Source organism: Numenius arquata, chromosome 15 (assembly GCF_964106895.1).
Source record: "Numenius arquata chromosome 15, bNumArq3.hap1.1, whole genome shotgun sequence".
Classification (NCBI taxonomy): Eukaryota; Metazoa; Chordata; class Aves; order Charadriiformes; family Scolopacidae; genus Numenius; species Numenius arquata.
The window spans coordinates 2418263-2445896 of record NC_133590.1 but is presented as its reverse complement, the minus strand read 5'-3'; the positions used below and the strand labels follow the sequence as shown (position 1 = coordinate 2445896).

General features: G+C 52.0%; 1 protein-coding gene across 1 annotated transcript; it reads right to left on the bottom strand.

Annotated features, from left to right (window-relative positions):
* Positions 1-18972: 18972 nt before the first annotated feature.
* On the bottom strand, positions 18973-27158 carry FGF8 (fibroblast growth factor 8). The gene is made up of 5 exons (XM_074159028.1): positions 27127-27158; positions 26989-27025; positions 24639-24819; positions 20318-20424; positions 18973-19260 (listed from the first exon to the last, which is right to left on the bottom strand). Exons 1-5 carry the CDS (start codon positions 27156-27158, stop codon positions 18973-18975), a joined length of 645 nt encoding a protein of 214 aa, XP_074015129.1.
* Positions 27159-27634: the final 476 nt, after the last annotated feature.

Here is a 27634-nt window from a genome sequence, read left to right as displayed (position 1 = left end):
TTTGATCAACTCTCACATATCCATTTGAAGTATCTTTAGTAGACCCATCAAAAGAAAGGGGCTTGGTAATTAATATTTTAATATAGTGTACCATTGTGTTATTGGCAAGAGGCTTGATTTAACAGAAGCACACAGAAATACCTGTATCTGATCAGAATCGCTACGTGCTCTAAAAAATATACATTATTAAAGCTGAAGTCCAGCTGTTGCTATATTAATATCCTCTGGTTTTTATTTGCTCCTACCTTTTGGAAGGTTTCAGTTTTCATTCTGAAATTTTCCAGGCTTGCTCCCAATACCGAGGTTATAACTGCAGGGTAAGAACCCGAGGAGAATGAGAGAAGGTTCACTGGAAATTTGAACAGGCGAGATTCAGCACAGCAGAGCCAGCAGCCTGAAGAAGGCAGAAGTGTCACTTAAATTTTGATCGTACCACCTGTTGACAAAGGGACAGAATTAAGATGTGCATGCAACCTGACTTTTATGCCTTCCAAGCTTTGGAATAGTTAATTACACACTTAGTGTTCCCTTAACATATTTTTTTCTCTCCCTGAGTTGTCCAGGGTCTCAGGGCCAGATGTGAGGTTGCTGTAAAACAACAGTTTCACTGCATTTAACGGAATTATGCTGCTTTACGCTGAAACGGGGTATCGCCCACAGACAACACAAAAATTATCCACTTGGCCTATCCAGAACTTCCATAATAAAGAAAACCCAAGCAACCAAGACTAACCACGAAACAGAAATGTCCAATGAGAGCCAAACACCAGCATTGCAAAACAGTTTAAGCAAGAAAAGAAAGGTGCTGCGAAGTTGCGGGTTATCACCACCACCCAGGGGACCTGAGCCCCACTGGGGATTTTATAGTTTGCCCTAAAAAACATAACATTCTCCCAGTCCAACTGGACTTGTGAAGTCCAGCCAGCTGATAATGGCATGCCAAGAGTTTCTTCTCACGTAGCCCCAGTTGACCACAAAATGGTGAGTTCCTAATGTGTTTGAACGATAGTTAAATCAAAACCAGCACTGCAGAAACCCGCTTGCCATTGACAAGGCGTTCAGTTCGGCTCGGGTCATCACCCAGTCCCAGGGCAGGTACATCCTGTTTAAGAACTGAATTGTCACCTTCTGTGCTACCTGCAGTTTCCAGCTGGAGGCTGGAGCAATCCGAAATACAAGCCATTGCTCTGAAACCTGCCTTCCAGATTGACAAACTGAGAGCTGGCTGGCTGGCTGTCACTGCTGAGTACCTGTGAAAGTCGAGCAGAACTGCTGGGTGCCCATCACCGCTGGAAGCGGCATTTTATTTAGGTGCCGCTACGTCGCTCTGCTACGAGCTTTAATACCACAATTCCAAATTATTTCCCAAATGGCAGAACACTGCAGGGGCTGCTCTTCCTCTACCACCTCAAATACACTGGCAGTATCAGGTCATTGCCTTGCAACTTAAACTGCCAGAGATTTGTAACCGGTATCTCCTTAGTATCTTTATTTTGGCAGCACCCAGAATGTGGACTAATTATTTTCAGCCAGCTGCACAGCTTCTCAGAGCTATGTTTTCAGAGCTATGTAATCACTTCACAGAAGTGATTAATTATCGCCCTAATTTTGTGCGGTACAGACTTTTAGGTAAAGGAATTGAAGATCTCAGCCATTCAGGTCAGCAACAATTTCATTTGATTTATACACGTCAGTATCGTGTGTGTTTATAAATATTCTCTGTATTTAATAAACAATGTATTGTGTAAATACAGTTTACCGGGTACTTTCCCTGTCGATGAATATACACCGAGTAACATGCGGTATAGCAGGTTCTATACAAAATTGCAGAAAAGAGCAAATCAGATATTGTCCAACGAGCAAATCCTAGATGATAATAGATATTTGTCTTAGAGCATAAATGAAAGTGGCTAGAGCTGGTTATCTCTGCTGCAAGGTACCTCCTGATTAGCGTGCTTAATCATACAAACCTAACAGTGTCCTGGAAGTTTCTGTGTTTTCTGGAAGTTTCTGTTTTTCTTTTCTTTTTTCTTTTTTCTTTTTCTTTTTTTTTTGAGAAAAACAATGCTGTGATAAAAAAGAGAAAACAAAGTTTAAAAAAAAAAAAAAGAACGAAACATGAGGCAAAGCTTTGGTGTATTGTCTTTGTTGGGGCTGTATTTTCAGGAGCGCTTTCCCAAGAGCTCAGTCTCTTACATACCATGTTTTCTTGTGACTCTTCTGATTCCTTATTTTATATAATACAAGATTAAAATCGGAATATAAGCTTTTTTCAAACACTTGTAGGTGCTGAAACTGCCTGGCAGCTCTAGTTGCCCACTTCCAGGACTGCTGAACTTTTCTAGCTTGCACGTAATTGTCGTGATTGTGTATAAATGCCATCTCTTGGGACTCCTGCGATAGATACTGTAGGAATGCAGTTCCCCTCGAAGCAGCCAAGAGGGATCCACTTCCCTGCACATCTTAAAACATTCTTTGGGGAAAAAACTCTTTCTCTCCATCCAGACTCTCAATTACATCCCTGAAAATCCTGGGAAGAGGGTTGAAAGCAGGGTGCACACTCCAAGAAACAAAAAAATATGACAGTTAACAAAGGAATGGGGATTCCTTAACAAAGGAATAAAGGCAATTTTCCCACTCGTATGAACAGATGGAGAAGAACAGCCTCCTAAGCAATCTGAACTTTGTACAGGAGCATAAAGGCAGCAAAGGAACATTGTATTATAAAGGCAGAGGAGAGAACTACAGTGAGAAAGCAGAGAGATGGTGTTGAGACATTTTCGGGGGGGGGGAGGATGATTCGTTGGGCCAAGTGACCTTTTCCCATCCAGCAATTTCTTCTGTCCCAGTGCAGAATGACAATGGGAACCCAATGGCAGCGCAATCTGACATCCACATCCACACCGAAAGAGATTCAACTCGACCGTGCTGCGCTGCTGCAGCCACGGGCTGCTGTGAAACAAGGCAGACCCAAGTTTCCAACTTGCCCTCTTTTCTGTTGTTGTTGTTATTGCTGTTTGTTTCCATTCACCCCCTTTTTATTCTCCATTTTTTTTCTGTCTTGACTCTGATGGGGGCTCTTTTTGTGCAAAACAAGCCCTTCTGATCTCTTTGAAAGGCCAGCTCTTGTCATTCTTCCAGATCATCATTGTATGACATGTTTTTATATCAGACTGACAAAGGAGCTATTTGATCAGGGGGTATGGTGTGTGATTGTAAGAAATTCAGCTAGCCGGTGGCAACCATTGTTCCCCAAAGCGGCTCCCTGACCCCATTCTATTCAAGGAAAAACTCCCTTGGAGTGGCCTCTATTCATTGAGTAACACCAGTCCGCAGTCTCACTCCAGGAGTATGCTCAATTCAGAGGTGTGTCACCGATATTGCCCATCAACCAGCCTTTAACTCTTTCATCAGCATTAGGTTTCCAACCCAGCAGCTGTTATCATAGGATGAGCTGGGGAGGTGGGGGGGGGTCACGATGCATTCCAGCTCGCTGGAGCTCTCCTTATCATGGAGAAATTCAACCTTCCTTTCAAAACTTGCCTTGGAAAATATCTGTCTGTTGCTTTCTGCAGAGCACAGCCCAAGTTGTTTGCCTTCCCATCCCTGTGCCCTGAAGTGTTCCAATTTGTTACTCAGCTTCTAAAACAAGTATCTCTGGGCTCACTCAAGCTAACGAGGGGCTTTGCATTGATTCAAAAGGTCTTTGGATTTGGCCTAAAATGATCTGTGACCCTCCTGCGTGCCAATCCCACCACCTTCCCTCTCCCAAATAACCTTGTACCCATGTGTGCATCCACCGCATCAGTGCAACTACAGGCTGCAAGAAGGAACACACAGCCAAGACGCATCTGTCTCCCTTGGAGACATTGCACCTCACGTTATCAGCAGAGAAAACTTAGGGCATCCCCACAAGCTCCTAGAAGGCTATTCACTAAAACTACTCCTGCTTCCTTGAAGGGAGCCCTCCGTGCACTAATGCAGAGCCTCTAAGAGCCAGGGAAATCGGTGCAAAAGCTCCCATCAGGTTTAAGATGCTGTGAATCAGGCCCCCAGTCCCGTGCGTGCAGTGGTTATAAAGCATTGCCTTGCAGCCAGAATGGGATCAGGCTCAGGCACAAGGCAGCAAACAGCTATGGATTTGGCACTGCAGCGATCGATGGTTTTGGACACTATTGGGAGAGCTGTCTAGATGACAGGATTAAAACTGGCCAGCCCAGTACAAACGCAGGTACATAGATCACTGACTCTGCCTTGGGGAAGTCTCTGAAGCAAATTAAACTCTGTTCACCCATCTCAGCAGGGCTCTCCTGCATCTTTCAGTGCAAATTTTTTTTTCCCCCATGCAATGACGATGTCCAGCGGCCCTTGCAGGCCATCCATCTCTTGACATGGTTGCAGTGTCCCAGAAGCAGAGTTACTTGCAGGGCCTGCTGGAGAACCACGAGCTTGCTTCCCTGGTTGGAAACACAGCCCTGCTTTCAGCATCACCGCTAGATCCCCCTCCACCTTCTGCAGCCTTCCTCCGTCGGCATTGCATCCCGCCGGGGTTTGGTACCACCTTGATAGCGGCTATCTCCGGGATCGGGATTTGTTAATAAACTCGGGCTCCCTCTGCTGGGACAGAGCACAAAATACTGGGGGGATGGGGAGGTGTGCGTGGGGGGGGGTGGTGTCCGTCTGCAGGACAGGGTTACTTCGCTACTGAGCTTCTGGCTTTCTTTCCCCGTGACATTTCGGTAGATGTCACGATGAACCCTGCGTGTTTCTCCACTGGGTGATAACGGTGGAATAAACAGCAATGCTTTGCACTGCAGCATCCTTTACCGCAACCTTCCAAAACCTCTGGGAAACTTGCGTTAAACTTCCAGTGACCTGTAAAGTGATTTGGCACCATCTCTGTTTGACGCAGGGGGCAGGAGGAGCTCAGGTGGTCAACCAGTTGTTCCGTGTTATGAGCTGAAATCCGTGGCCCTCTCCTCTGTCCGTTGAGACAAACGTATTCCCGCACCACAGCTCTGGATTTAACCCCTCTGAGAACAGTCCTTTAAAGTGCTTCTGCCACAGACCTGCTCTCCACCACAAGAGACTTTTGGCATCAACCTCAGATGACCACAAAAACTGCGGCGGATTAGGGAAACCTTCTCCTGCCCTTAACCAGGAGCAAGACACAGTTGTGTGCATGAAAGCGGCTTCTCAAGAAGGACTGTGTCTGCACAGCCATCTCTGCGTCGCAAGTGGAAGGCACTTCCCTGCTCCACCCATGCCACGCTAAGCTGCCACTCCGTGATTTAAGGCACAGGGGAAAGTTTGAGGCGCAGAGCTGCCAGCTGGGCATTCCCGGTGTGCAGAGGTGTAACATCCCTCAGCAACGGCAAAGCACCGCATCAACTGGGGCTGCCAGGATAAATCAAAAGGGGAATGTGAGTTAAATCTCAGGAAAAAGGTCCAGGCAAGACTGAAATCTGTGAGGAAAGAGAAGCAAACACAGTCCTTGAGTAGAACAGACAAAGCTGCAGAGAGTACACTTCAGGGAGACTTTCCCAGTGGGTCTAGGACTCTTCCCATCTGCTGCCTATGAATTCAGCGTGCTACATTATCTCTGTGACCTTTAATCCACCCCTAGTTACTGTGCAGAATGTTCCTGCATCAACGTTTTTTCCAACAAAAACTGCAGTGTAGATCGAATTAAGTGCATTTCCTCAGCAAAGCTGCTGCCTTCATCGCTCACGTCTGTGCTTCCTGCCCAGACATCACTGCTGAGGGTAAGCAGGTTGGGCTGCATGCTCTAGTTTCAAGGAAGGTCAGACGTTTCCCCAACAGCTCAAATACTGGCCAAATAACTCAAGGAGACCTGTTGCCTTCCTTGACAGCAATGATAGTTCTCTGTGATTTGAGCACTCATCTTGCAGCTAAGTTCAGAGTAGTGTCCTCCAGCATCCTGACATCCACCCTGCTGCCTCTGGTCTTCTCCGGAGTAGAGCGTTCTCTGTGTAGGCCATTGACAGAGGTATGAATTTACTGTACTGATGGGGAAAGATTTGCATCCCCACAACGTGTGTCCCTTAAAGAATATAGTAGCAAGTGACTTCAGAGCTCCTACCCTCGTAGGGACCAGCTGTAGGTTTAAATCAGCGGAATGAGCGGCGCAGGAAGGTTTCTGAGCACAAGGGCTCCGTACTTCGTCGCCAGCTCTCCTCTTCCCTGCCCTGAGCTCGTCATGCCTTGCCAGCACCTTTGCCTGGCTGGTCGTTCTTTGGGCTTCTTATAGCCTTTTGCATGGTGGCCACCTACCAGGTAGCCTGCTTCAAACAACAGCTCCAAACCTGCCTCAGATAGCAGGGATGGCAGTGTGTATCCCGTGCATAAAAACCAACAAGGGAGCACGTACCTGGCAATAAGTCAGCACACGCAGAGCCCTCCTGCGCAGGGGGTGACCGGGAAGGCCAGACCCATTGGTACCCATGGTTTCAGTGCACAGAACCTGTGATGCCACCCAGACAGCGGAGCAGCGTCTGATCTCAGTGTCTGACATCGGAAGGCAGTGGAGCTCCTCTGGACCGTGCGGCAGGATGGGGTACAGCCAGGTCAGCCCAGCTCGTCGTGCCACGGGGTGCACCCAGCTCTGGGGTGGAGCAGGCAGCCCAGAGGTGGGCTGGAGGAGCAGCAAGCGGTGGGTGCTGCCCAGAAAAACAGCCATGAAATAACTGTCCATTGCCTTGCTAGCATTTCCCTAAGTGAGGGTCCCCTAAGCAGCCCGTTAGGGGTTCATTTGGTCTCAGTAGCAGAAGCTGCAAATTTGTCACCTCTGGGTCTGCTCGAGGTGACAGGAGGACTAAAGGCCCATGTGCTTCGCTGACTGTTTTGCTCTAGCTTCCCTCTTCTCTCCATGGACAGTCATTCCCAGGGAATGTACTTTAGGGAACACGGGGGTGGGACCCATAGCCCCTCCTCCCCTTTCTGCTGGCAAGCCCAGCTGCCTTGCAGAGAGGGCTCCTCTGCCACCTTCTGCCTTTCCAGCTGGGACTTACCCACACTCCTGCTCACTTTGTCCCCTCCGCCGCTTGTCCCTTTGCTCACATCACCAGGAGAGCCTCCCACACCATAAGCAGCAAATACAAAAGAAATACCACCTCCTCACCACGTGTGAGGTGCTCCCACGTCGCAGCGCTGAGGGCTTGTCGAAAATCCCAGCTCACAGACCCTCGCCACCAGGGTGAAAATCTCAGCTGGGATTTTTCTCTTCCCTGCAGGAAAATTTCTCATCTTCATTGACGCTTAAGGCATCAGGGGAGATCTGGCTGGGGACCGCAGTGCCTGGGACCATAGTGGCTTGGGGGCTGCCACATCCCACTGCACCAGCTGGCAATATGGCCCATGGGGAAGCCACCTCCACGTCACACCACACCACCCTGGCCTTCAGTCTTGTGCCGGGAGCGGTACAACTCCATCTTGCGAGGTGGTTGGAGGGGACTGTTGGTGGAGGACAGGCAGCTGCTGCAGTGGAGACAGTTGTCAAGTGCAACTCATCCCCCTGCGCCGGTGTCAAGTGCACGGCAAACCCATGGCTCTGCAGGGGGAGGTGGTGAAACCCTCGGCTCCTCGCAGTGATCGCTCTGAGAGGGAGTGAAGTGCAGACACTTCTCTGGGCCCGTGACGGAGGCTGCGAAGGCTCAGCCTGTGTCAGCAAACGCCGCTCTCCCCTCTCAGCTCCCCTGGTCCTTTAGGGGCTGGGGATGCCCCTCCACCAGCCAGCAGCAATTAATAGGAAAGAGCTTTTCTTATGATTAACCTGGTCATGATAGGGGTGGGATTTGGGTCAGTGTGGCAGGTGCCACAGCCATAGCCTTGGAAATTTGCAGTTTCCACAGCACCTTTCCTCTCCCTGCCCGGTCATGCCCCCTCCATCTTCTGGTTGCACCTCAGCAAGTGCTTTGGGACAGCATCTGGAGACAGCAACCAGCTCTTCAAACACAGATTCTGCCAAAACCTTTGGGTATATGCAAACCTCCTCACTCTCTGCTGTCGCTCTGCTATCTTCATGTAGGAGAATTGCAGATATGGGCATTGAGGATAATTAGGAACCAAACTCAACTCACACCTGAATTAATCCAGAGTGATTCTAGTGAAGTCAGAGGAACAACTGTGGCTTTACCCATCACAACTGAGAGCAAAAATAGCTCAGACTTCACCAACTGAATATTTGAATGACTAGAGATAGACCCCTCCTGGGCAGGTGTGAGACTGTGAGACTTGGGATTTCAGGATTCATTATAAAATAAACGCTACCTTTGCTTTAGAGATGTGCTTTAGCCTTTGCAGCAGGAAATAAGGAACAGGAGACTGTAACCATGCCTTAGCTGCACCTCCTGCAGGGACCATCCGTGCCTCTCTTCTTCAAAACATGCTGGAGTAACAGTAGCCCCGACAAAATGAGAGTTACAGCTCCACAGTCGGCTTCAACAGCACCAAAATTCCCTGCAAGAACCTTTTGGAAAACACCATCCCTGAGCAGAGAGAGATCACTCCAGTGGGTGGTCACTGCATCATTTCTCCTCCCAAGATCCTGGACACAACCAAGCCAGTGCTGGACTCCACCGCCAAATGCTGCGGCCAAAACACTTGGCTGCACTTCACAAGAGATGTTGACAGATGGGAATCAGCTTAAAAAAATCCCTACAAGGGCTTGGAGAGTCCTGGAAAACCCGCTTGCAGTGCCTGCAGGAGCTTGGTCAGGTTAGATGCCACTGCAAGCTGGAAGAAAAGACTGCAGCATCAAGTGCCATGAGTTGAAGTTAGGCAGTTTTAAGCCAAAAATACAAAATAATACTGAAATAAGGAGCCCCTACGGGATATCATTCTTTCCTTTTCCTTAAACAAGGACTATAGCTTTCACTCAGAAGTCAATGAGCAGGATCCTCTTGTCTGAGGATTGCAGAAGATTGGGACTCCCAGTCCAGAGTAATCCTCGCGACCTTGAAATCTGCTCATATACAAAAGCAGGTTCCTTCGAGTCAGAATATGGGACGGAGTCCAACCTTCAGTCAAAGCCGGAGAATCAGACGTGAGGTTTAGAAAAAGATCAGTTTTGTGGTTTTGTACTTCATTTCTAGCTCAGATTATTGCATATATACATTGCTTCCCCCACTGGGCCGCTTCCATACCTTTTCTTGGCCTCTTGCAGATTGATTCAACTGATTCACAGCTCTGCTGGGATTTCTTTCAGATCTTAATCTTTCTGTGCACTGATTCCCCTCGCTTCTTCTCTGAAATGAGGCTATGCCACTTGCTTTCAGCTCCAGCTGGGAGCTCCTCAGGGCTCACCCTGTGTCCGCACAGAGCCCGGAACAGCACGGGCTGCTGTGGCACAAGGTAAAAGGAGGAATGAGGATGCAAGAATTCAGTGAAATAGCCCTGGAAAGTCTGCGCCACCTCTCTTGCTGAATTCTCTGCTGAGGGTTTGGCTCCGTTTGCGTTGGCTGCTGGAAGCTAAGCCAGCCTGATGATGATGGAGCATTTTTGACATCTAAAAAAAGGCCCCGGCAAAACCAACCATTTCTCTTTATAACTGACCTTCTGTGTTATACAGAAAAAGGTCTGAGCAGCCAGAGTTCACTCGGCTCCAGCAGGTGAAAGGCACCCGTCACCACCTCCTGGAAGGATGCATTTAGCAACAGCTGAGGGAGGATGAGACACCCAGGAGATGCACAGACCAGAATTGCCATGTGCACCCCAAACAGTTAAATGCACAAGCTGCAAATAAAACATTTTCTCACAGATCTGAGGAGCAGGAAAACTGGGTGGTCAGCTCTCTTTTTGCTTTTTTTCCTTTGTGAGATTCAGATTCACCTTGTACAGAATGAAGGGAGAAATCCTGACTGTCCCCCCCGGGATGCAGGACTAGCTGCCCAGCACACGGGGAGTCCCAGCCACAACCCGGCCTCCTCAACAAGGGTGGCGACATAGTCCCAACATGGGCAAGAGCAGAGCTACTTTTAGTAGGTATTTGACGAAAATAAGCGACTTTGCCCTGTTTGCACAAGGAATATCTAATACAGATAAGTAGAGAAAACATGCTCTGTGCTGGGATGCGTACTGCTGAGAAAGCCACCCGCATCCTAGGCTGCATCAAAAGAAGCATGGCCAGCAGGGCTAGGGAGGTGATTCTACCCCTCTGCTCTGCTCTCGTGAGACCCCACCTGGAGTCCTGTGTCCAGCTCTGGAGTCCTCAGCACAGGAAGGACATGGACCTGTTGGAACGGGTCCAGCGGAGGGCCACAAAAATGCTCCGAGGGTTGGAGCACCTCTGCTGTGAAGACAGGCTGAGAGAGCTGGGGGTGTTTAGCCTGGAGAAGAGAAGGCTCCGGGGAGACCTTATAACGGCCTTCCAGTACCTGAAGGGGCTACAGGAGAGATGGGGAGGGACTCTTGATCAGGGAGTGGAGCCATAGGACGAGGGGTAATGGTTTTAAATTGAAAGAGGGGAGATTTAGATTAGATACTAGAAAGAAATTCTTTGCTGTGAGGGTGGTGAGACCGTGGCCCAGGTTGCCCAGAGAAGCTGTGGCTGCCCCATCCCTGGAGGGGTTCAAGACCAGGCTGGATGGGGCTTTGAGCAACGTGGTCTGGTGGGAGGTGTCCCTGCCCAGGGCAGGGGGTTGGAACTGGATGACCTTTAAGATCCCTTCCAACTCTGACCATTCTATGATTCTATGATATGGGACAACTGCACCTCCCATGAAAGAATGGAAAAAGCATGACATTGTAACCAGATCTTACAAGCAGATTGTAACCAGATCTGCACTTGGAGGAAAATCTTTGAAATGCATACACAGGTCTCAGGTGCTTGTACCCTGCTGAATGTCACTGGCGCCCAACTTCAGAAAGAGAGCTCAGGCTGCAGAGTCAAGGCCCTGGCAGGACCACAGGTCCCCAGGTACCCTTAAAAACATGAGGGCCGTGTTGTGGTACACCAAGGCGCTCGTGCCTCGCTCCGTGCCACTCTGCTACCCAGCACCATCGAGGTGTACATTTCACAAGGTCAACCTCCGCAGCACGTCCTCTGCGTTTTCAAAGTCTTTCACTAACAGGTGGCTGTCTCCCTCCTCCCCGTACATGCTACGGCTTGAATCCTCCACTTTGATCAGGGGAAAAACATCCCAGGGAGAAAAGCCCTTGATGTAGCACCAGCAATGTGTTAGAAGAACCCACCAGTGCACAGTGGAGAAGCAGGGCCTGAAACCGCGGAAAGAAATGGATGAAGATCTGACCAGAAATCTGAAACAAACCCCTGTCTGAACCCTGGGCTGTCGGCCTTACCTGGAACTCAAAGAGTATTTTGTGGCTTTCATGGAGATACTCACATCTGCAGACACATGCCAGCGTATGCTGACAGGTCCCAGTCCCAGACTGCTCAGAGGCATCACCAGGCTTACGTGTGTTGGTGGGAACCACTCTCCCCTTACAAGTTACTGGCTGGTTGTACAGATGGACATGCCCCAGGCGATTTGTGGAAACACTCAAACATCTAAACTGGACAAGCTAACCTTTGCAGGTCTGCTGGCTGGAACAGCAACTGTGGAAAAGAGCTGGACACTAAGCAGTTCCCATCCACGGGGGCTTTGAAAACCGTGATGCTCCACACATATGAGTGGTTGTCCTACAAGCAGCGGTGGCTGACTACCTGGGTCACGGTCCTGCTGGCTGCTAGTTCATCCTGACACACTCCAACGACCCATGCTTTAATCAAAATGGATAGAAATCCTGGTCATCGCCTCTACTGGGGTGGGGATAGCTCGAATGTTCCTCTGAGGCAGATGCGTTCACAAAGTCTTGGCTTTAATGGCTTTTTGTGAAACAGGTTGGCTTCTCCACGGCAGCCCCAACTGCTGAGAAATCAATCATTACCAGCAGTTAGCTGTTTGATGGTTAACAGCCTGAACCGAAGCCAAACTGGTTGTTAATTGGGCTAACAACTGATTTCAAGGGGTTGTTTCGCAGGGCCCAACACTCCCAGCAATTGACTCAGAGTTGTAACTAGCAGCCAGGCAGCAATTAACGGAGCCGAGGGAAATTCGCGGGCCATTACCAAAGGGCTGGCTCCCAGCTGGGCATCTGCTTCTCACGGGGGCGACGGGGAGCGCATCCACGTCCCAGGGCCTGAGCAGGCAAGTACGGCCAGCACTCAAGCTCCCATTTCACATCTCAGCAGCCAAAATTTTCCTATCGATTCACAGCCTGGGTCTCATTGTCCTCCATTTCAGCTACTCCAGCAGCTTTCTTGGGGAGGTTTTTTAGATGTTGAGATTGGAGTTTTTCTCATGTTTGCTATGAACTTCCGCAGGGACACCTTCCAGCCATCTTTCAAACCCCTTCCCAGGACTCTCTTTTGCTGCAGTAGCAACTAGGCCTGTGGTTAGGGCTGTCTTGCCAGTTTATGCCATCTGCTACAGCCGACCGTACAAACCAGCACATCTCTGGGGCAAGGGCTGCAGTTTACTCTGTGAGCAGCTCATAAAAGAAGAGACTCCAGCCACCAAGATGAGCTACTGCAGCAGAAAGAACCTGCAAAATAATCACAGCAAGAGCAAGGCTGTTTTTCCTTCTCCTTTTAAGGAGAAAAGCTTTAAGAGAAAAAAAAAAGAAATATTAAAAATGCTACTGTCCATATCAGCAGGAGAGGTCACCCCAGGAAGCAGGGACCCTTAGCAGTGCCATGAGCATGGCTGAAAGGGATTGCTCCACAGCTGAACAAAGGGCTTGAATGGGAGCAGGGGGACAGATGAGGCACCCGCTGAACTGGGGAGGCTCTGGCAGCCCTCACCATCCCATTTCCAGTCCATAACGATCGACAGCACAAGCTTAGCAAAGTGGTAATACCTGAGCATGGTTGGAGTTGTTCTTCCCAACACACCCAAGCCTCCCCCAGCCTCTGATCCAGGACTTTGCAACCACAGGTTGCACCTTGGTCATCACATCTGACAGCCTGGAGGGACCTTTGGCTGCTACAGCCACTCTTCTATGAAGAGATGCTGCAAGTCACATGAAGCCCAAGAGTATCCCCTCTGCTCCCAGTACAGCACACCCAAAGTGTGTTTCATTGCAGAGTAGCCAGGGCACCATTAATCAGGTAATTTGGAGCAATGGTTGTAATCTTCAATCCACCCACACATGAACCCTCTCTCATCCTCTGGCTGACGTGGCACAGGACCAGTGGGTGAACAAGCAGCTTTACTAGAGCCCAGCACCACTTCCACACTGACTCTGACCCAGAAAGGCCGCAGGTTCCCATTAAACAGGTTCCAAATACCCCTCCAACATCTCCCAAGAGCTCCTCTAGTCCACCAAGTCACAGATGCCAGGTGTCCCCAGACCCACGGGTTGTGACACCAGAGTACACAGACTGTGCCTCCCTCAGTCCAGGAAGAAGGCAAACGGCAAACTTGGCCATCAAAGGTCTTCTGCAGCAAAGCCGCAGCAACCACCCCATACTTCTTACCCGAGTGCTGGAAGGCAGACTCCAGCCCCAAAGCCAGAACGTGATTGCAGCTCCCTGTGACCCTGCCCTGAAGATTTTTGGGAGAAAAGTTGGGGGGGGTGGCTCCATTTCTAGGGGAGAGCTGTTACTGCTGTGGCGTGCATGGGGAGGGGGCAGAGGCACTGCAGATGGGCAGCAGGGTGGTAATGAGGAGCAGATGTGTAGGTGCTTGGAGCATCCCAGGTGTTACAGAAGTGCTAAGTGTTATTATCATGGTCAGGAAACGGGCTGTGAAAACCCGCCATACTCCACATCCCCTCGCTCTGCTACTTCTCCAGGATCTGGAGCCAACTCTCCCCGTCAGCCCCAGGAAAACAGGAGCCAGTCTGGAGGTCCTTTTGGCTGCAGCAATGAGTGGTCGGAGGGGCTGTGTGGAAGGTAGAGGAGCACAGAGAGACCAAAGCTCAACAGGGGAGCTCAGTCTGGTCCACACGTGGCCAAGAAGGCTTTGAACCTGCCACCGCACGACAGTCCAACACATGCAATTCAGTGGAAAGATGTTTCCCTTCAAGAGACTAATTTTGTGGTCATCCTGCCCAAAGTTATGCATCTCATGAGCTCCTGGCCCTGGAGAATCACTCCCTTGGGACAGCACTGAGCTCATTTCTCCTCCCTCCAGAATGCTCCCACAACACTTGGATCCATAGCCAGGGCTTGGTGGCACGGAGCAGGGCATGGGGCAGTGCCGAGGCCTCCCTGGAGGCAGGAGGTGGCCAGCCAACGAGCCAGTTTGATTTGGAGTATCTGTGTGAGAGCAGAAATATGGGATCCCCCACTGAGCCCCTGAGCATCCGCACTTCTGGCTATAAACCCCCTTCCAAGGAGGGGTCTTTAGAGAGCAGGGCTGAGATGATCCACAAGCCACAGCCGTCCCCCGCCCCCTCCCCAAGAGGAATTGCCCTCACACAAATGAAATGTGTGTAATTAATGGGCAGGGGGCTGGACAGGTCCGAGATGAAAGCGTTTCCTGGACTTGTCCTTCATTTGCATGGTATCAGAAGCTGTTCAGAAGGTGTGACTTTTCCCACAGGGAGCCCTCAGCTCGGTGGCACAATAAAGCCAGGACTTCTTACCCAGAATTAATTAAAGGAGGGGGATGGGGTTGGCAGGGAGATGTTTGAAAGCTGAGCCTGATGCAATAAACAAACACCCCAGTCCTCCTTCTCAAGGCAGAGCATGCCCAAGGGGGCCCAGGCGAGCCTCCATCCCTGCCACAGCATCGCCCAGACCACCCCTCTCAACGGGCACCCTTCCCTGAGTAGACCTGGTGGCAAAGTTCTCATGGGTTAGCCCTGCAATGAAGACCAGCAGTATCTGTATCATGAGAGAGGGGATGGGAGTGGAGACAGCGTGTGCTGAAAGGTTTGGGGCTTGGTGGACCAAGCCCTGGTGCAGCCCCTGCTCAGACAGCAAGGACCCCTTTTCTTGCCACTTTGATTTATTCCTGCCTGTCTACAGTTTCTCTGCCATAGCCACATTTAGCCTAAAAAATAGGTCTTCTCACCGCCTGGCATTGCCCTGGTGTGCTCACCCTACATTTACTTCTTACCCCGCACAGGTTGGCTGGACCAGCTGGGCTTCCCAGTCTTGTCTCACAAGGCAGACACTCTCAAATGTCACTCAGCTCCAGTCTTGTCACTGTGTCCAGACAGCATCGCACAGCAAAGTCCTGTACAGGCAGGGACATACATGCACCACCGCTTGGAGCTCAGGATGGGGTAGCCATCCCCTGCCAACAGCCAGGGCAGTACAGCTCCTCTCCTGCTTCATCTGCCACCTCCTTCCGGCCAGCCAGTGACAGTGAGGGGACCACAGGGACTGTTGGTGCTAGGGACAGGCACAACTCCATCAGAGGGACTTTGATAGCTCGGAGCAGGTGTTTCTGCCCAAAACACCAATGTTAACAGTATGAGTTGATGGAAGCTAAGACACACTTCCAAAGCCTCCCATCCCCAGCACTGTCCTGGGTCCAGCAGTCCCCAGGGCCTTTGGGTGGCTGTGATTCTCAAGCTTGGTCCGTGTACCCACTGATGGCAAAGGAGGAGGGAAAAGTCCCAGATTCATGGGTTGATGATTGACCCTGTGCATTCAACGAGCAGCCAGGATTTCTACATACCCAGAGGAACAGTAGGTACCACCAGGGACTGTCCCCATCTCTCTGCATGGGTGGTGGGAGCTACCAGCCCCAGAGGACCACACACTCAGGACCCTACAGTGCCCAGGTCACTGGGAAGAGCATGAGCGGCTCCAGCCATTCCAGGGACTAAGCGATATCAGTGCAGAACCAGGGTATGAGGAGCCATTAATTAATTCACTTACTCATTAACTAACTAGTAGTGGGCTCTTTAATCTTCCAAGCAAAAGCAAAACAACATTTGCTGGCTGGAAGCTGAACAAATTCAAGCAATAAACAAAGCCCCAATAGGCAGTTCCTAGGCAGCACCGCCACCCAAAAACCTTTAATAAAAAGGGGCTAATTAACTGGGGACCAACCGATCTGGGAAAGCAGGGAGTCCCTTCCCAGGAGTCAGACCTGGGTGCCTTTTGCAAAGGCAGGCTCCAGCAGAGCAGATGGCAGGAGCTGGGGATGGCGTGTGATACAGGGGTGTCCTTCCCCAGCTCAAACCCCAGGGTGCTGGCTACCCCCTGCTCCAGCGCTCGGCTGCACCCAGGATGGCAGGGATGGAGGAACAGCCTCCAGGAGGCTGAGCACCCACTCTACACCCTTCCCTGCCATCACTGTCCCTGGGGGACAGATAACAAGGGAGGAGAGCTCCGCTAACCTGCATGGAGCCAGTCTTGCCCCTCTGCTACTCTTGCCTGGAGCAGCAACCGATTCACCCAGGTTCACAAAGCCATTAGACAAATTAATGAAAGAAAAGCACCCATTAAGGACTATCAAACACCATCTCTGCCTGGGGAAAAGCCAGGAGCCACTCACTTTCAGTTCCTGTAGTCTGGAAACCACAACATGGGGTTGCCCCACCACGGTTGGCTCCAAACTTCTGCAGTCCTTGGATCCCTCCTGGGACAGCCAGGCAAATGCCATCTGCCTTTGCTAGTGCTGTCCTGTGGCCCAAGCGTCACCCACGACCTCTGAGACGCAGCAGTGATGCTCAGACAGATCACGGCTGAGCGCTCAGTCCCTAGCCTTCTCTCCTTGAAATTAATGACATATATATTGACAGCTCAGCCAAGCCTGTGGCATCAGCCAGGGGGTGGCTCGTTCTCGCACCCAGCGGACAAGCAATATCCTGAGCACTAAGCGATGCCGCAGGCAACCCCTGAGGATGGCAGCACAAGTGGGACCGGTACTGGCCGTGGCCAGACTCTCACCTGGCAAGGCTGCTCTATTTCTGCAATTATTTTAAAGAAAAAAAAATATTTAACAATTTTATTCTTGCATCCTTCCATATCTGAGACCACTCCGTATCAAGAGTCCTCCATCAGCTCCTCTGAGCAAGACCCAGCACTTCATCAGGGCCGAGTATCCACCAAAGGAGAGGACCCAGCAGCTCATTTTGCACAGACACCAAGCTCATCTAGACCAGACAGGAGCAGTTATTCTCTCTTGGAAAGCCTCATCCCATGCTTAAAACTGGTCGTCAAGACTCTGCTGCGCTATGCCCCATCCAGCCTGCAATGGGCCTGTCCCCACAGGGCAAGGTGGTGGTATCTGCCCATTAAACCTGGAATGTGCTGCAAGGAAAACCATGATTTCCACAAGACCCATCAGGAACTGAGATCTTGGGGCATCTTTTCACATCCCATGTCTGCTCCCTTGTCCCCTCAGCCCCATCCTGCACCTCACCATCCTCCTCTGCCCCTCTCCAACCTGCCTCTCCAGCCCCAGCCCCTCCCTGGAAAGCATCAGGCTCAGTTAAACTAATACAAATTTTTAATGCACATATTAAATAAATATTTCAATCATTTCATATTCAATTTGTACACAACCAAAACAAAACACACAAAAAAAAATCCTCAAGGAAACAAAAAACAAACAATCAAAAAAAAAAAAAAAGATTGGATAAAAAGTCACCCCTGGTTCTGGCTCCTATCCAGTGTCTTTGTTTGCCCTCCCCCGTGAAGAATAATTGCTTTAACCCTTTGGAGAGAGTCACAGTCCCAGGGCAGCATGTGCAGAGCGGGGCTGGTTGGGGATGTTCACTCAAGAGATTTAATATTTCCTTAGAGGTTTTGTTTTTTGGTTTTTTTTTTTTCCCTAAATAGAAAATTAGGCTTCTGTCAAACACAGAAGTTTTCTTTCAAAACCTCTCCTTTCCTGGGAAGACAAGGACAGTGATATTTCTCAAAGAGCAAACCTGGAAGAGACAGTTGACAATGGAAGTGCCAACCGCAAACTGAGTATTAGGACAAAACTAGCCCAAAACGGCTCCACAGTCATTTGTAAACTTTTTTTTTAATTCCACGGATGAAAAATTCCATCTGATAAAAAAATAGAAACAGAAAAAAAAAGGTATCAATTTTTGGTGAGAAGTTCACATTTTCCACATGGAAAAAAAACCAAAACCAAACCCAGGTCCCAGCCTGCTCCACGGCAGCTGCCACCCACTGCCTCACCTTAGTAGTTTAAAGCAAACCAAATGCCAAAGATGCTCTCATGGGCAAGAGGTACCAAGTCAGTTCAGGACTTTCTCGGGGTGTCCATCACCCCCGTCCCCTCCTGAGAAAAAAAAAAATAAGTTGGGAGTTGTGAAGCCAGCAGCACTTCTGGAAGGATGCGAGCGGCTTCCAGCAACCCCTCGCTCAGCCGAAGAAGTAGGCGCATCCAAGGAAGGAAAGCATCCAGCAGGTCTCGGCCCAGGCATTGCAGCCAGTCCCCCAGACAGTGCCCTCACATCACCCAGGCTGCAAAACCCACCCAGGAGACCTCAGGCCACCTCTGAAATAAATCCCTTTCCCTTAATTGTTTTCAACCTTTCCATCTTCTCTGGTAAGCGTTAATTCAGTTCATTTAAAGTAGCACATCACTCCCAGATTTGGATTTCTTTTTTTTTTTTTTTTGCTTGTTTGTTTTAAATGGTGATTTTTTTTTTCTCCTTTTCCCCTACAGCTACAAAAAAAAAATTAAAAAATAAAACGCGACCCCAAACAGACTAGAACATTTCTAAGCGAAGGGCTCTTCCCCCTTCACCAGTCTTTGAACGATTCATTTCTTTTAAAGTTGGAGTACAAAAATAGAGCCTCTTTCTTTTTTTTTCTCCTTTTTTCTTTTTGTAAAAACCAAACAACCCCCCCCCAAAAAAATTATCAACAACTAGAGCAGGTAAGTTTTTTTTTTTTTATCCTCCCCCCCTCCCTTATTTTTGTGTTTAATACCCATATGGGAAAGTCTCTAACATATAGTCCACCGAGCTCAGAGGAAGGAGAGTCCTCCAGGAGAGGTGCAGGCAGGGTGGGCAGAGGCAAGTAAGTCAAGGGCCCACCCTGGAGTTGGAGTTTCTAGTCCTTTTACTTCTCCGGTTGAAGGGGTAGTTGAGGAACTCAAAGCGTCTGTGGGGCTCGGTGGTCTGGTGGCCTTTGGGAAGCCTCTTCATGAAGTGCACCTCCCGTTGGTGCTGCCGGGTCTTGGAGCCCTTGCGTGGGCGGCCCTTGCGGGTGAAGGCCATGTACCAGCCCTCGTACTTGGCGTTCTGCAGCGCCGTGTAGTTGTTCTCCAGGACAATCTCCGTGAAGACGCAGTCCTTGCCTTTGCCATTGCTCTGAGAAGGGGACAGAGTTGGGGGGGGGACACAGACTTAAGCAACGGGTGCCCAGTCAGAGGGCTTCTCCTTGCTACCCCAAGCTGGACTGGCTGATGTCTTAGCAGGGCTGCAGAGCCTGCGCGCAGCCAAGGGCTCACTTTTCCCACCTCTTCTCCCACAGGTCAGAAGAATTGCCCAAAATCTGCTTTTCCTTGGAAAGCTGTGGGGAGCAGGCATTGTGGCACACCAGATGCTGCTCATAGCAGCTTGCCTCCTCCATGGGATGCCAGCACCGGGCTGGGAGCGCCAGAGCAGCTTGTCCCAGCCTTGATTCCCACTGCACCCCTAAGGGGATTTTTGCCTGTTCCCAGCCCCATCTATGCCAGGGGCTGGATTCCCCTGTCAGCATGACTACAAGCAAACTCTCCATCTCAGTGGCAATTCACCCAACCACCCTGTATCTCCTGGGGTATGTAATATAGGAGAGGCATCAAGGGACAGAAGAGATGATGATGGTGGCAAGGAGCACGGGTGTAGCTGGAGCGTGAGCTCCCCCCTCCTCCCCCCGCCATTATGGGCAGCAGTGGGACCAGGGAGGGGACCCACATTGGCCAGCCCCAAGGAAGGAGCCACCATGGAAAATCCTCCCAGACAATCACTGTCCCAGCAGGATTTTGCACATCCAGGCCCCTCTGCCCCCAGGGAGGGAGCGTCGAAGCTTGGAGGGAGCGTGACTAACCAGCGTGCGGTGGGGCCCGGCCTCGGGGCCAGCTCCACGGAACATCTTAACATTCCCGGCACATGTACCATGTAATCGGGGAGAATAGCCCAGCAATCCGCCTATTTGTTCGGGGAGATACAAGGAATGCGCCCCATACAGCACACGCCCGCCTCCCTTGCTCCCCTCCTTCCCTCCTGCTGCCCATGCTGCGGGATGGCTCATCCCCTCGCCCTCCAAAGGGACCCCCATCCCACCTTCCCATCCCCAAGGATGGGCTCCGTATGGGACAAGGGCTCGTCTCCCGGCAAGCTCTGCTCAGCACCCACAGCACATCCCTCCAGCCCAGCGCCCTACCTTGCCGATCAGCTTCCCCTTCTTGTTCATGCAGATGTAGAAACCTGTGGCCGCCCCCTTGATGCGCACGCGGCTCCCGAAGGTGTCCGTCTCCACAATGAGCTTGGCTGAGGGAGAGCAGGAGAGGGATGGAGAGAGGGAGGTCAGAGGGGCTCTGGGATGGGGCAGATGGAGCCCCCAGCAATGCCCGATGCTGGGCACTGTGGGCACACGCTGGGCAGGGAGGTTGCTGGGCCAGAGAGAGCCCTAAAAATCAAGGCACGAGGTTAAGAGCCAGCCTTGTCCCCTCTACCCCGCCACTGTGTCCCTGCCCTTGGTCACATCCCTTTGCCACCCTGAGCCGTGCCGGAGGGGGAGTAGCACTGCCTTGCCCGGCTCCACGTGGCTCAGGTGGCACAGAGACATCCCAGAAGGGAGGCAGGGCAGCGAGCAGGGCACGCACCGGCCGGTGGAGAACAAGGCAGCTCCCCTGCAAACAGAGGCAGGTCCGGGCGAGCCTGCAGGCAGGCACCCTCTGGAAGTGCACAGCGTGCTGCCAGCTGTCCCCAGCCCAGGGGACACCGCTCTGTGCCTCTCTGCCGGGCCAGGACTGCAGGAGGAGCAGTGACTTTGCAGCTGGCAGGGGAGGCGCGAAGGGTACGGCCATCCTTTTAATGCCTTTCACCTTTGCACGAGTCGAGAGGGCGTATTGATTTGGTCTCAGTTTTTTAATGGAGGCATCGATCGACTTCCAAAGGAGCTATGCAAATCGCCGGGTCGATGGGCCGCCTATAAATAGACCTGTCACCTTCCCTCCCTGCCTCTGCCCTGGGAACTCGAGCCCCGAAGCCCATCCATCCCCAGGGAAGGGGGAGGATGGGGACAGGACATCCTTCTGCCCGGCCCTGCAGCTGCTGTCCCCAGAGCCGGCTCCCCTCCCCAGGGCAAGCTCCGATAGGGACGGTGGCTACCTGTTTGCACCTCAAAAGCTCTGTGCTGTGCCAAGCACCAAAGATTTTCCCATGGCACTAAGAAGTCAGCTGGGACTGTCCCATCTCACCACTGTCACCTCTTGCCCAGCATCAGCCATAAGCACAATTGGGCAAGGTAATTAGAGCACAGACAACAAGGTTTCCAAGTCTACAGCCTTATTATGGGAATAATCCCATTGATGCCTTATTTCTCCTCTCTGATCTCTGCACAAGGGCTACTGAGTTCCTCAGGACTGTGGTCCACCCAGTCTCGCACATCTCTACCCCAGGACGCTCAGTCACCGGCGAGACCCAGCGAGGGCAGCGATGTTGCTCTGGAGAGGGCGGCTTTGCGGGATGATGCTCTGAATGGTAGGAGGGGGCTGTGGGCACAGGCACAAGCTAAAGCGAGCCTAAATCACACTCCGGACTAGGAGCAAACTGCTGCCTCTGTCTCTGCAATGCCCTGATCCTGCACCCCTTGCTTCACGGGCTCTGCTGAGGTCAATGGCACTGGGGATGGGGACAGCGAGCAGAGAGTGCTGGCAGCAGCCAAGTTCAGCAATGGAAAGGGCACCCCAAAACGTGCTGGGACCAACTGATTTAGTGCTGCCAGGCAAGCCAGGCTCGACACGCATGCAGGCACCCCCTCCCCACACTCCCTCCTGCCAATGTCACCCTGCGACATCTCTGGTCCCCGAACTGCCCTGCGCCCGCAGCCGCCTCCCCCCCCCAGCCGAGCACAGACTGGTCTCGGAGCTGAGAAATTTGGGAAGAGCCAACTTCAGGCTGTGCCACCCCAGCACCAATGCCTGGCACAGACCCAGCATCCCCAAAACCAGCCATGGGAGCCTCGGCACTCTGCAAATGAAGCGCTGGAACAGGGACCCCCTATTTATCTATATTGGGGAAAGGAGGGGGAATTGATCTCGGAGGCAGTAAAAGGTTTGAGGAGAATTGATTTTTCTCTCCCAGAGATAGAAAGAGCAGAGAGGGAGGGAGGGACAGAAGGGAGGGAAGGAAGGAGCAGGGAGGCCTCGGCCCCAGTGAGCACAAAACCGCTCTTTAAAGATGCACATTGCTTTCCTTTTGGCCTTTTTTTTTTTTTTTTTTCCTCCTTCTCTCTCCCCCCCCACCCCATGATTTACAGCCCCCGGCTGGGATCACCACCCCACACGAGCGCAGCCAGAGCACGGCTCCGGGCCCACCAGCAGCAAAGGATGGGGACAACCTGTCCCCAGGGGGATCTGCACCCCCAGCCCCATGCCGGTGACCCACAAAACCCAGCCCTGACCAGCAGAAAACCCCGGGCACAGGCGAAACGGGCAAGTCCTCAGGGTGCACGGGTGTCCCCAGCCACCTGCGGGGTCTAGTCCAGGCTGCAGCCGGTGGCAGTTTGCTCGGTGGCAGGCACAGCCCAGGAGGGACAAGGTGGGCTGCACCAGCCACCCGCCTTCCCTTAGAATTAGAAAAAGTCAATCAAATATTGACAATTAAGACAGATAACTGGAAATGCAGGACTCGATGTTAACTCGGCTGTAAAAACGTCAGCGCGGGGAAAGGGGTCATCTGCAAAAATAAATCAACCCCTTTTTACATGCCCACTCCCAAAAATGAGATTAAAGAAAAAAAGCAGAAGGAAGGACTTGGCGGGGGGGGGGGAGCTGTCTTTTCTTTAAAAGTGGATTTCTAAATAATATTTTGGGGGAGTCCTTTTTTTTTTTTTCCCCCTTTTGAGGGGGGTGGAGCTTGACGTTTTCAACTCTATTCTTTCACTTAAGTGACAGATTTATCCCAGTAAAATTATGTTTCATGCTCAAACTTTGAAGGGAAAGTGGCTACGTAAATGCTGAAAAAATGCAGCGAGACACACTTGATCCCCCAACTGGACTGCGAAGAGGAGAAAGTATTCAGGAAATGTTAAAAAAGGTGAAAGTAAGAAGCGTTTTAATAGTTCTTCCAGACATGGGGGCCTCCCTAGAGATTCATATAGAACAATCCTGAACCTCTATTTTAACATTTACAGACTTGCAACTCTTTTAAAACTTTACATCTGAAAAACTGCTTGTTCTCTTTCTGGTTTAGATCAGTCTTCATTTTCCTCCTTAGCTCTTCAAATGCTTAACCTTCTTTTATTACATTTTAATAGAGTTTTTCAAGCCACCACCGGTCCCCTCCTTCTGGCCTTATTTAAACCTGGTCGTTATTTAAATATGCACTAACTGCTTTTTAAAATCCAGGAATTATAGGACTAAAACACGACGGGATTTTTTTGCTTGGGAAATTAGCTTTCAAGCCAGAGCTGCTCTAGGGTGGGAATAATTCATTTGGAAGATTAATGCTGGATGCATGGAATATCCTATAGATGGAATCTGTGCTGCGATTGAACTGCTAAAGTCCAGCATGAAATTTTCAGCCAAAGCAAAAGGAAGAAAAAAAAAAAAAATACAGAAGGGGAAGGAAGAAAAGTGTTTCTACTAATCTCCCCAAGCAAGAAAGGGAAATTGCAGCTAATACCAAAGAAAAACAGTTGTGATTCCTTCGTACAACACACAGGAATAGAGGCACTTCCCTGGTCCAGGTGCAGGATCATGCCTCCCGCAGCCGGCCCCACGGTGCTGCCAGGGCTCGCTGGCCCCACTGACCCCTGTGCGGCATTTGACTGTCCCAATATGTCATTAGCGCACGCAATCAAATTATTTGGGCTTCATGCGTCTCCAGCGGAGGGATCAGTCCCCCTGCCCGGGGAGGAGAGGGAGGTTTTGGGGAGGGGGTGCCAGGGCAATGGCAAAGGGGCCACAGCACAGCGCAGCCCCCTGGCTTTGTCTCTGGAGATGTAGCATCTTCGCCCACAGCCAACTGCCTCGCTGACCCTCCGCTCGGGATTTGTTTTGAGAAGGGAGGGAAAAAAGCCACTTCGGACAGTTCTAGTTTAGGGAAGGTTTCCAAAGCAGCCGTTCCCCCTTCCCCCCTCCTTTTCTTTTTCAAGTTTCCTTTCTACTTCTTTTCCAAAGGAAAGTCTCAGGGATTCCCAGCCCTGCAAAAGGCTGGGCTGAAACGACTGATGCTGCTCAGCGTGCTGCGGCCCCGAGCCCTCCGAGTCAGGTGCAAACCAAGAACGAAAAAGAAAGGAGCAGAGCCCGATCCCCTCCCTCGGCACGGGGAACCTGCCCTCACCTTGAGTCACGCAGCCGCTCATCGCTGACCCCTACGTTCTCCCTTTACAAGCCCCCACAAGCAGAACGATTTTAATGATTTCTGGCTAACAAACAGGACGGAAATCATCAATCGCCGAGCTGGGCTGCGAACACCTCCCCGGCTTCCCCCCCCCGCCCTGCCCTCCACCGCCCGCCTCCATCGCGCATCCTTACCGTGCACATCCCCATCCTCTGCCATCGCATTGATTTTCTTGTTGTCCAAGATCTGCACATGTTTCCCGCTGGTCCGGCTGTACAGCTGGTAGGTACGGACGAGCCGCCGGCTGAGCTGATCCGTCACCAGGCTCTGCTCCCTCACATGCTGTGTAAAATTAGGTGGGGACTGAACAGTTACCTTTAGGAAATTAAAAAATATACGACACACCATTATAATCTCTACTCCTCAGAGGGGTGAATGGGCTGAGCCGAGATCGCCGGCCTCCAGCCGGGCTTTATGGGGAGGCAGGGGGCCAGGACCGCGGTGGTATCTCCTGCGCCAGCAAAGCCTCCCCAGGAGGGGCATTAAGCCCTGGAACACAGCAGCCAGAGCCCTTTGCAGAGCTGTGCCCGCTCCAGAAATGCCCTAAGCAGAGAGACGCAGGTGACTTGGGAATGTGACAGGGCTCGGTGACTCCAGAGGCCTCTCTGGGGCTCAGCAGGTCCCAGGTGGCACTGGAGTACCTGAGATGGGCATCGAGTCTGGGTGCCGGAGAGGGTGCGGGGGGGTTATACAGGATGGCACTGGGTTGCCCCCCCGAGGGGCTGACACATTTGTCCCACACCTCCGTGGGAACGTACTACTGCTCCAGCTGCTCTGGACACGTACCCCAGCCACTGCACCATCGGTTTCAACCACTGCCTTCCCTCTGGGTCCCCAGCTTTTTATTTGCTCCCAAACACCCCACTTATTTAAATACAAACACCCCACTCTTTAAATACAAAGTTCCCCAGAGAAGGTAGAACTATGAGGTATAAGAATTATAAGAAAACCATGCCCCAGCCTGCGTACGTAGTGGCATAAGACCCCAAGGATACTAAGGCGCCATCCGTTGCGAACACTCGCCTCCTCCGCAGCCGGCTGTTGAGCACCGGCAGCGGGGTTGTCCGCAACCCCCGGTACACCAAACCCGTTAACCCCGGAGCCGCAACTGAGCCCATCCCCTCCAGACCCGACGCTGCCGCTCCTGGGCTTTAAATGATTTTCATGAACTGCCAAACCTGCTCCCCCCCCCTCCTCAGCCCCGGCTGGCGAGCTTGCACAGAAGTCTTCTTTCCCCCCCTCATCTCAAATCCCTCTTTTAAGTCTGGAAAGTTTCGCTGCTCCCTGACATTTATAAAGATGTATTCTGAGCAAATGTTGGGAGATAGCTCCTTTCAACATCAGAAGGCTGGGACTACCCCCCGCCACCCCCACGTCAAATGGGAAGATTTCCTCCCGTCTTAAACAACAACAGAAAAACCCAATAAAAGCAAAAGCCGCTGCTCTCCCAAAGCTGGCTTTATAGAGATATCTCCCCTTGACAATGTCATCTCTCTCCCTCTGCTTCTGCCTGTGCATGTGTGTTTCCTATAGACGGGTTTTGGATAATGCAGCAGGATTCTCTCCCCAGCTCTGATGAGGGTACCATGTGGAGGAGAGGTCATTAGCCATGCTGCTATTTGGTCTCCATCTCATACTCCAAAATATTACAGCTATGTTTTTATACAACTGCACACTCCCAGCGCTTCGTTCCCTTTGCTTTTCGGCTGGAAACTCGATATTTTTTTTTTTTTCCCCCAAGCTTCCAGGAAAATAAATTAAAAAAAAAAAAAAAAAAGAGTAGCTTAAAGGGCATTTCAAACAAAGCTTCTGCACCTGTGATCTCAGGGGGAAAGGGGGCTTCTCCCTGGTTTGAAGGTGCACCTCTCCCAGCGACGCGTGCCTGCTGGTGTGCGGGTGTTGCACAGGCTCTGCCCGGGCTGTTTAATCTATTCGTGACACTTCTGTCTCTGGCGATACAAACCAGCGATGCTAAAGCCTGACAATTTTAAGCTGAATCAAACCCTGCGCTTCTTAGTAAGGTTTTGGTGGGTTTTCTTTTCCCCTTTTTTTAATTCCTCTTTGCTTTTTGGATGAAGCAGTGTAGGAAAAAAAAACAAACCAACCACCGACAAGAGGAACCGGGGTATCCACAGTGCCATTTAAAGGGGGGGGGACGGGACGGGACCTAAAGTTACTTAAAAATAACCCTGCGCGATTCCTTGAAAGCCCCGGTGCTCCCTGCCTGGCAGTCCGAGTCCTCCGCATCTTATTTTGCGGCTCGGGGGGGCTCCCCTCTCGGTCTCGGCTTTTTACAGCCAAGCGACTTTTGTCTCCTGGGTTTTAAACTGTTCCTCCTCCCCTCCCTCCATCCATCCCTCCATCCCTCCCTCCATCCCTCCCGAGCCCGGGGCGCTCGGCGGCGGCGGCTGCGGGGCACCCCCCACCCACCGCCCCCCCATCCCCGAGGGGCGAACAAAGCCGGGCGACCAAGCGGGCACTTACCTGGGCTTGCAGGCAGAGGACGAACAAGTGCATTAACCTGGGAGGGGGGGGCGGGGGGGAAAGAAAGAAAACAGAAGAGAGGTGTGAACCGGGGGTTTGCAGACCCGGGGCAGGAGGGCCGGGGCTGCCGGTACTCACACGTAGCTGAAGAGCGAGGAGCAGGGGTCCATCGCGGCGCCGGTGCGGGGCCGGGAGCCCGGCGGCGGCGGGGAGCTCCCGGGGGGTTGGAGGCGGGGGGGGCGGGGGGGGGCACGGCGCTGCGCTGCCTCGGCTCCTCGCCTCCTCTCGCCCTGCCGGCGCGTCCTCGCCCCGAGGAAAGGAGGGCACAAGCGGCTACAGAGGGGAAAGGCCCCCGCCGGCCCGCCCGCCCGCCCGCCCAGCCCCCGGGGCGCACGGACCGGCGGCCCCCCGCCGCGGGGCGACCCCCGCCCCGCTCCGTTCCCCGGCCCCGCTACCGCCCCGGGAGGCGGCGAGGCCGGCCCGCAGCCCCGACGGCGGGGGCGGGCGCGGCCGGGGGGCGGCCGCCGCCGCCGCCGCCTCCGCAGGGGGAAGCCCGGCCGGACACGCCGCCGCCCCCGTTCCCCTCCCCAGCCCGGCGGTACCTGCCGAGGCGGAGGGGGCGGCGGACCAGGTGTCGCCGGGCTCG

Bases quoted from the DNA above. Each gene is read 5' to 3' on its own strand.
- FGF8 (XM_074159028.1), bottom strand. From the start codon at position 27,158: ATGGACCCCTGCTCCTCGCTCTTCAGCTACGT. The intron at 27,026-27,126 runs GTGAGTACCGGC...CCCCCCTCCCAG, and splicing joins TCCTCGCTCTTCAGCTACGT to GTTAATGCACTTGTTCGTCC. The intron at 24,820-26,988 runs GTAAGTGCCCGC...AATTTCCTAAAG, and splicing joins TCCTCTGCCTGCAAGCCCAG to GTAACTGTTCAGTCCCCACC.